Source organism: Penaeus vannamei, chromosome 8, assembly GCF_042767895.1.
Source record: "Penaeus vannamei isolate JL-2024 chromosome 8, ASM4276789v1, whole genome shotgun sequence".
NCBI lineage: Eukaryota > Metazoa > Arthropoda > Malacostraca > Decapoda > Penaeidae > Penaeus > Penaeus vannamei.
The window spans coordinates 42,620,300-42,630,299 of record NC_091556.1 but is presented as its reverse complement, the minus strand read 5'-3'; the positions used below and the strand labels follow the sequence as shown (position 1 = coordinate 42,630,299).

The 10,000-nt window shown below is 36.7% G+C and overlaps 2 protein-coding genes across 2 annotated transcripts in view; one reads left to right on the top strand and one right to left on the bottom strand.

Moving 5' to 3' along the window:
• Positions 1–10,000, top strand: part of LOC113827736 (ABC transporter G family member 20-like) — a gene marked incomplete in the record, with an annotated part of 41,341 nt that overhangs the window by 8,941 nt on the left and 22,400 nt on the right.
• LOC113827726 (OTU domain-containing protein 5-B) overlaps positions 5,647–10,000 on the bottom strand; it is a 15,915-nt gene continuing 11,561 nt past the window's right edge. Inside the window, exons 4-10 of the mRNA XM_027380615.2 lie at positions 9,827–9,937; positions 9,457–9,612; positions 9,043–9,199; positions 7,707–7,918; positions 6,956–7,081; positions 6,198–6,597; positions 5,647–5,969 (exon numbers count right to left, since the gene is read on the bottom strand). Of these exons, the coding sequence (XP_027236416.2) occupies positions 5,839–5,969; positions 6,198–6,597; positions 6,956–7,081; positions 7,707–7,918; positions 9,043–9,199; positions 9,457–9,612; positions 9,827–9,937 (1,293 nt within the window). The 3' untranslated portion in view covers positions 5,647–5,838. The remainder of the gene's footprint in view (positions 5,970–6,197; positions 6,598–6,955; positions 7,082–7,706; positions 7,919–9,042; positions 9,200–9,456; positions 9,613–9,826; positions 9,938–10,000) is intronic.

Genomic DNA, 10,000 nt, shown 5'->3' with positions numbered 1-10,000 from the left:
AGGTGAAATACATGTCTCTGTCTCTGTCTCTCTCTCCAATGAGTTATCACTGACAGAAATGGCAACATTTTTTTACAATGATTGTCTTTTGTGTATTCTTCTAACAAAAATAAATTACTTGCAGCTCGGTCTATCACGGTTTTATTTTGTTGTCAATTCCCCATACACCCATCCACTCCCCCACCCTCCCACCCACCCACCCACCCAGAGAGAGAGAGAGAAAAAAAATAGACAGAAAATGACTCCGTGTGAAGTTTGTTTTAAATGCGAGCACATCAAAGGAGAAAAAAATCCATGTAAGTTAGAGTGTATTTATTTGTCTAAATTAACAAACTACAACATATGATGCAGCACACTTTGCTGAAAATGTCACTGGTGTCACTTGTGGGTAGTACAACATTTGCTACACTATAGCCCAGTTTTCAAGTCTCGTACAAGGATATCTTTGAATGTACATTAAATTTGCTTTGCTTCGCTGCTTAAGACTGTAAATCGCATAGGTATAATCATATACAAATTCATTTTACTTACATATACTTACAGATTCTTTCCCTTTAATCAAGCCAAAGAAAAAAAAAAAAAAAAAAAGATATAGTCATAACTAGTATCCTTGTTCAAAAATTAGAGTGGGTTCTAAGCACCACTGCAATATGACTTCAAAGTTCCATTACACGTAATTTTCACTCTCCCTTGATGATACAATACATCGTTAGTAGTATCCTTCTGTCTTGTGGATTCATGGATTTCATTTAGTATATAATATTGATTAATCGCTGTGGTAAAGAGCACAAAAACATCACACACACTTTGTGTATCGAGTATATTATAACACAAAAAGAAAGTTTAATTTTTAAAAATAAATTTGACTACACATCAGCCTCTAGGGTATAATGTTTCCTATCGACCCTTCTGTTCAACTAAATGCAATATTGTCAAACTAATTTTCCTACATACAATCAAGACTGGAAGCTTCCGAGTGACATGTTTGGAAAATTTGGCAAATCTGTAAATAATAGCATAATCTCAGGAAAATAGTGCAACAAGAAAAATACATGAATAGAAATAGAACACTTGTTTCTGTCATTTATGATGTACCAGATGAACACTTTCCACTTTTTACATAGAGCCTGCACAATTTTGCATGTTATATAAATATACTTGAAGTTATTACAAAATATTTCAGTTCAACTCTGTGTATTACCCATAAATATAATTAGCAACTGCAAAGGGTTGCAGGTTTAGTCATTCAAAACATCACTTTGGTGCAGACATTTCATTACATATCTACAGCATCAATACTGGACATTTTCCATTTAAGAGAAAAGGAATGTGGATGCCACAACTGCAATAAATCTCTTTAACACCGTAGACAGTGACCCAGCCATAGGTGGAAAAAAAGAAGAAATTATAGGGAACATGATGAGAATATTTTGTTCTTTAGTTTACATCTAGTAGTACCCTAGTCGCTCTTTCACATTCAAAAAGTACTTCTGACTCCACACAATACACTGGAAATGGGATATCCTCTATTATTGAAGCACGTAACTAATTGTAAAATAGATCCTCGTAAGGTGATCCGCAACACAGCAAGCACTCTTTGCTTTTTGTGTACTTGTCTTCCATTTTTCTTCATTTCATGGTACACAATATTACAAACATGAGAATATCACAAAAGAACTTAACATACAAAGCCTAATACCTATTGCTCTCTACATTGCAAACCATAATAGGTATCAAGTTGATGGTAATTCACTGAGATTAATTCAACACTTAAAAACTGATAGTGGGATGTCTTGGTAAGTTAAAGCAGTACCCAATTACAGCATTCTCACAACAATGGCACATACACCAAAATTTCCTTGAAGTTAAAAAAATAATAATACATCAATAAATAAATAAATGGACAAATAATTGTGAATAAACAAATGATGTCTCACAAACTTCAAATTGCTATCAGTGTCTTGGCAGCAGACAAGGGGTGGAGGGGTAGGGGGTGAGTTGTTTCTGATTCCTTCAAGTTACTCTTTTAGTATCTTTGGAGACACAGGTCTTCTCAATATACATGCACACAGATAATTAATTTGTAATATGAGGAAAACAGCAAAAATTATCTTTATAATAAGCACTGAAAAAGATAAAAAGAATAAAATAAATCGTATGCTTCCATTTCTGAATGTTCATCTCTATATAGTCACTCTCTGGTCTTGAGATCATGCCTAACATTTACAATCCTGACGTAAATGTGCCAAAACTTCTTTCACTATTCCATGTTGGTGTAGATTTCAAGGAGCAAATAAAAACAGAAAAAAAGAGGGAAACACAAAATGCGCAAGCCAAGAGTCTACGTTCTATACATCAGCTCTCCACTAGACTTGTAAACATATACTTGATTGCTTTTGACCGGTTTAACAGTAAGCACTATTAGAACCAAGCTATTTCTTTGGAATTTTTGGCAAATGGTATTAGCAGCTGAGAGGCCTAATAAATATGTATAAAAAGATAGTGACTGGACATTCTCCACTGACATTCTATATAAAGCAAAGTAATCTTTTCATATATAGCTTCTTTTTTTTTTACCAATGATTACTCTAGGACATTATCATTATCGTTATTACATAAAACAAATGAATAAAGATTTAAACAATAAACATAAAAACAAGTTCAACAAAACATTTTATACTTTTCTTTTAAACTTTTCCACATAACAGCTACAAAAAACTTCACATTCACAAAATAAATCACAAAAATATAAATATGTATATATGCCACAAGACCCCAAGACATAAATGTAAAAATTTTGAGATTATACTTGACAACTTATTCAAGCAATGGTAACAAAGGAAAAAATATGCATGTGTCATCATTACGGCCGGGAAAAATAATTATGTAATAATAACCACTCCTCTATGCTGGAGACACACTGCATTCAGAAGTGGAAAAACGAACACATTCGGTGCCCTAAGTAAATGCCCAAATGCCAAGTCTGACCAATCGTGTGCCACATTCAATTCATGGGAGTTTAATGTCCTAGTTTCATCCAAGTGGATGGGAAATAAAGAAAAAAAGAAAAAAAAAAAAGTCGCCTAATGTGTTCAGTGTTTGTTTATGGCAAGTACAATCGTGTATTTTTGTGACCAGCCTTGGCGAAACTACTACTGATGGAATGAGCAAAGTAATATGAAGCTGAATATGTTTTTAAAGCCTTCTTTCTTCTTCTTCCTTCTTTAAAAGGGTCTTAGACTGTATTACAGTCTATACACCCTGTATCTGTTTTCTGCAATTCTTCAGTCTTAAAAGTAAATCAATTATCCTTGGTCTTTATTACAGCTTTCTTTCATTTAGAAACTACCCTACAATTTGTTTGTGAAACATTATAGACTTCCATGGAAAAAGAAGAAGAAAACGCACCCATTTCACCAAATCACTTGGCACGCTCAGCAACGTGTGAGGTAGACATGAACTGCATTTTTGCACTTACTTAAAACATATCAATGATGAATATTCCGACTATTTGGATGTTCAGAAATGCAAACATGGAAATTCAATGGAACCCAAAATGAATTTGATATTCTAAAACTGAATATCAATGAGTGAAAAGTCATTATGATAACAAGTTAAAGTTTGCATATGCAATAATGGACAAAAAGAGAAAAATGATAGGACAACTTATAACCCACAAAAATAAAAGAAACAACAAAAGAATAGAACAAATTTCAGCATATGAAAATTATTACTCTATATCTTTTACTTACTGTATTCAGAGGATGAATAATATAGAAAAGAAAGGGAAAGAAAAGAAAAGACTATGCCAAGATTTGCTCTATCAACATTGACATCTGGTACAGGGCATGAAATAATGGCAAACGCATTGGTCAGATTTAACAATATTGCCACTTGAAGAAACTCATCTTGAAGCAGATGAGGCCACCATAAACTTATCATTACAATGATTCAATCCTACACATCTCATCACGACACAGATATATGACTAACACAGTGAACAACTTATTCTTCATGATTTTGACTTTTTTTTCTTTTCTTTCAAGAGAATGCTTTACACAAAACAAATAAATAACAAATCCCCACTCTCAATTCAGCCTGATTCCCAGAAATGCACAAAAAAAATAAAAAATAAATAAAAAAATAATGAAAGAAAGCAAGAATAAAAAAGACCCACAAATAAAATAAATGCATGCCAATTCCCACCAATACAACAACAGCACCAGTATCGGCATATCTTAACGAACGCCATACACAACGACAGAAAATTAAAGACTAAAACGTATTATTTCATGCCCTGCTCACTTGCCACCTTGCTTGCTTCTCCTAAGACACCGGATGATAGTTTGATTTTTTCTCTAATGCTATGTGAGCTATGAGTCGGTCCTATATCAATAGTCGTTTGACACATACAAATACGTTAGGGATGACGGAGGAACAAATGGTGTATGTGAAATTTTTTGCATTGGGGGAACTTTGTGACTGTGAGCCTTATATGTGGTTTTCGGAGGCTAGATGTGTGTGTGAGAGAGAGAGAGAGAGAGAGAGAGAGAGAGAGAGAGAGAGAGAGAGAGAGAGAGAGAGAGAGAGAGAGAGAGAGAGAGAGAGAGAGAGAGAGAGAGAGAGAGAGAGAGAGAGGGGAGGGGGGAGTGAGAGTGAGAGCAAGAGCGAGAGCGAGAATGAGTGAGTATTTGTGAATGTGTGAGTGAGAATGAGTGAGTGTGAGTGAGTGAGGTAGTGAGCGAATGAGTGAGTGAGTGAGTGAGTGAGTGAGTGAGTGAGTGAGTGAGTGAGTGAGTGAGTGAGTGAGTGAGTGAGTGAGTGAGTGAGTGAGTGAGTGAGTGTGTGTGTGTGTGTGTGTGTGTGTGTGTATGTGTGAGTGAGAGAGAGCGAGGGGGGGAGAGAGAGAGAGAGCGAGGGGGGAGAGAGAGAGTGAGGGGGCGGGGAGAGAGAGAGAGAGAGAGAGAGAGAGAGAGAGAGAGAGTGAGAGAGAGAGAGAGAGAGAGAGAGAGAGAGAGAGAGAGAGAGAGAGAGAGAGAGAGAGAGAGAGAGAGAGAGAGAGAGAGTGAGAGAGTGAGAGAGTGAGAGAGTGAGAGAGTGAGAGAGAGTGACTGTGTGTGAGTGTGAGTGAGTATGAGTGTGAGTGTGTGAGTGTGTGAGTGTGTGAGTGAGTGTGTGTGTGTGTGTGTGTGTGTGTGTGTGTGTGTGTGTGTGTGTGTGTGTGTGTGTGTGTGTGTGTGTGTGTGTGTGTGTGTGTGTGTGTGCACGCACGTGCAAGTGCATATATATAATTCCAAGATGTGTTTGACTCAAAAATCATGCAATGTGGTGTGGTTCACGCAGTTTCTAACATACTTTTCAGTGATATAAAAAATGGAACTCATGAAAGCAGTAATCTAAAATACCTGAATCTATATTATAAGGGGAAAAAATGGGCTATACTAAATGACATGACCTCATGATCACAAGCAACATGATGAGCAGCTTGAACTAATGACGATGGAAATGACTATATACAAATTACTGAGATTTCCAAATACAGTACATGTTTATGGATACTTTGGTTAAGCAACTTTGCCAAAAGATGCTTCAGTGGAAACTAAACTTCTGGAAACCGCTTTGTCTTGTATGCTGTTTTTTCCTCTCTTTTTCTTTACCTTTTTCTTCACACTATTGTAAATAAGACAAAAATGTATAAGTATGCTGGGTTATTCATAATTACAAAGGCAAACTTGTGTTGCAAAATTTTGTTGCCATGAAATGATTTTGACTTGGTCTGTCATGACTAAGAATGCATATTTTGAAAAATGGCAGATTTTGCTACAGAAAGACTGAGGGTTACGAGGAGGACGATGAGTCAGAGCTGTCCTCTTTCGTCTTGCACTTCAGGGAGTCTAAGTACTCCTGCTGGCTGGCTGCAAGGACCTGGGCCAGGATGTCTGCCTCTGCATTGGAATAGTCGCTCAAACCTGATGGAAAGTAAAGGAAAGGAAGCGTTGAGAGTCTACGAACCAGGAGGAGAGAAGACAAGAGAAATCTTACATCTTAAGTTTATGTTATGCTTGTGGTTTGAAGCTATAGCAACAATAATAAGGATTATGTGAGAGAAAATATTCCCAGACAACTAATAGTTATGCAAGCAAAATCACTTAATAACAACAAACTGTCCCTTCAAACAACTCACTCCCTTGACTCACCAAATATGTCTGATGGGAGGAGGTTGAGGAAAGAGGCCCTCTCATTGACCATGAACTCCCCCATGCATGAGTAACCTGAAGAGGAAGGCATGGGGTCCTTGGATGAGCCTGGTACTGCCTGGTCTTCAGCTGACTCCATGGCTGTGTCCTTTGAACTAGTGGACCCGCGGGGTGAACTCGACCCTCTGGGTGAGGTAGATCCATGAGAGGAGGTGGAGCCCATGGGGGAGGTGGAGCCCCGTGGGGACAGCCGGGCGAGCTCACTGGTGCGGGGTGAAGACCTAGGAGAGCTTCGGGCTGTGTCGCTGGATCCCTCTGGCTGGGGGGCTGGATGGAGAGGTGAGGTCCTGCCCCGACACCTCTCACTGTGGCCAGAGCTTGAGGGGGATGATGGGGGTCTCTGCAGAACAATAGTTCATTTAATACAACTGCCATTTTCTATTGGATATATCAAAATCAATCATGACACATAGCATCAAACCCATTAAATGTGGATGGCTTGTCATCAAGCCATGGCTGTACTGGACCAAGTTGCAGTTGGCAAAGCATAATGATACACACCACACAATCAGCTAGTCATCTATACTCTCAACAAGTGAATAGGTACCCACAGTTGTGCCTAAACTACCAAATAAGCTGGGTACAAATAAGGAAACTGATGATGTGTACGAACAAATCCACATTACCGGCCAATATAATAGCCAATTCTTAATCCCATCATCAACAGAAGTGATAATAATAAAGTTGATCAACCTTACCTGACTTTTACTTCGCTTTTCATTATCTCTCAGCCATTGAAGATAACTTTCATGGGCAACTTGCTCTTCTATAGCATCATTTGTGGCCTCAAAGTCAGTAGCACGAATTTTGTCCTCCAACATAGCCTATGAGAGAGAGAGAAAGCATAAACCAAATAGAAAAAACAAACAAACACATGAACTCAAGGAAAGTTTGAAAGGAATATCAATTCAAATATACTCAGCTAAGCAGTAGTAGTAACTACAATATTTTAGTATGAATATTATACAACACACTTTTGCTCTCACAAGTTACATCTTCCAAGCCCTGTCACCCTTCATTAAATTATAACCTGAACATTTTTTTCTTCTTCACGTTCTGTAATAAAACCGATTAAATCACTTATAGCTTTTTATTGGGGGGTGGTGGGGAAGTGAGAAAAGTGAATAGAAATTTAGAAGGAATTGCAATTCTACGGGCATTTTTGAGCTATTACCAAACCAACATCTGTGTACTTTAGTTTTTAAAACATAAATAAAAGATAAAAAGTAAAAAGAATAAAAACTGTCGGCCTATGGGGGTCAAGCCAGACCTTGAGCGGGGCAAACAGAGTCACACCTATATACTTTGAAGCTAATCTACATCAACACTAAACAAGGAAATAAAAATCCATAAAACTTTTAAAAAACAACTAACATGAATGCCAAAGGAAAGAAAAATGCACAAAAAACGAAAAGAAAAGGCCATAAAAAAAGATTAATAATAACCCACCTGTTCTAAATGCACATTCTCACTCTGTCTGGTAGCTTCCTTCAGCAGGTTCTTCTCGGCCAGGCCTGGTTGGAAGCCCGGGAGACCGAGACCCACCCCAATTGTGGCTTTGTACGGGTCCACGAGGCTGTTGTAGTGCGTGCCCATGTGGTAGCTCAAACGGATGGGTTCGTTGTCTGTCTGAAGGGATCCTTGGAAACTATTGATTGGTTCTGGAAAAGTCAAGATGATAATGACAATAAAAACAATAACAATAATGATAATAATCATAACAATAGTAGTAGCAGCAGTCGTATTAGCAGTTCTTTTGATTGGTTCTGTAGGATTCAAGACAATTTAATAATAATAATAATAATAATAATAATAATAATAATAATAATAATAATAATAATAATAATAATAATAATAATAATAATAATAATAATAACAATAACAACAATAATAATAACAATAATAATAATAATATTAAAAAAAAAATAATAATAATAATAATAATAAAAAAAAATAATAATAATAATAAAAAAATAATAATAATAATAAAAAAATAATAATAATAATAAAAATAATAATAATAAAATAAAAAAATAAAAACAATAACAGTAATAATAATACTAATAATAATAATAGTCATTGTTCTGATTATCATTATTCTTATAATAATAATAATAATTATCATTATTATCAGTATCATCATTTGTCATTATTACCATTATTATCAATATTAATATAAAAAAGTAACAACAAAAATAATAATCATCAACATAATTATTACTATGATTATTATCATCATTATTATCACTGCTATTATCTTTACTATTATTCTCAAAAAAATATGTCACAACGAGATCGCTTTGGACCTTCGCTGGTGTTTAGCCGAGTCCAGGTGGGGGCGTTAAGTCACCCGTGATTGACTCCCACACCTCGAGGGCAATGAGGATGTCGTGACTTAATACTGACAGGTCACTTAAAAGGAGCATCAGCCAAAAATTCAGCAGCTGTCCCACAACTGTCCCTCCGCCAGGTAACTTCGCCCGCTCCACTGGATCCTCTACCGCCTGTATTTCTCCTGATTGGTATGTTGTATATTGTGCTTTCAGTAAAACCTGTGAAAAGTGTCCTCTGGTGCGTTTCTGTTGGCCTGACCGCTCTGATCCCTAAAACGAACCCTGACATAATAATAATACTGATGATGATATAATAATAATAATAGTAATAATAATAATGACATCACATACAAAAATAATAAGGAAATAAATAGATAAGTGAGAAATGACCAATACAATGATTCTAGATTTATAATTACAATGCTAATCAATTCTAAAACTTCAGTACTTACCAACACTATAACAATAGACTTCAATGATACGGTTATACATTTCTGACATGGCTGCCAACTCAATATGATTACCAAAGCAGTCATCACGTCTTTTTCTTTGGACATATGTCTGGAAGTTCTCCGAAACAAATGGAGCAAACGCATCTTCATTTCTGGACTGTCAAGAGAAAAAGAAGAATTTACACATCAAATATCTAAGGATAGAAAGACGCACTGCCTAAAGAGTGTTTTACCAATCATCAAGTTCATCAACTCGGTAACACTGACAAATGCTAAAATTCCAATAATGCCTTTTGTTCAACAATCCAAATTAGAGAGGTAAATAATATTTCACAGCATTACCTGTTTATCTACTATATGAATCATGTATAGTGTTAAAGACAAAAACTTGAACAAACTCTCCTGCATACTTACAATATAATCCATGCATTGCTGACGTACATTACCATGCATGTCTTGGTCTCCATAGACCTGATCAGCAACAGCACGGAACAAACAAGCTCCATCATCCCTCATTTTCTTGATCATCAGCCCCTTCTTCTTCATCTTCTTCTCAAATCTCCTTTCCTTCTGCACATCATAAAGAGAAATCACAATGCATCATTACATCACAGTTAACAAGAGATTATGAGCAACACAATTATAACCATCCAGCAGAACCCTCCCCCCTGCCACACACTACACTAGCACGCACGCACGCACGCACACACGCACACACGCACACACACACACACACACACACACACACACACGCACATACACACAAAAAGGCTATATTGCCTACCTCTTCCCACTGGTCTGCTGTGAGGTTCCACCCAAATGGCTCGTACTCATCGCCACTATTGTAACCGCTGTGGTCATTCTCCTCTTCCTCACGAGGCTGGGATGGCCCAGCCTAAGAAATGGATCATGTGGTTAGAACATGTTCAGTAAAGGAATGTTTCCCATCTGGGAAACC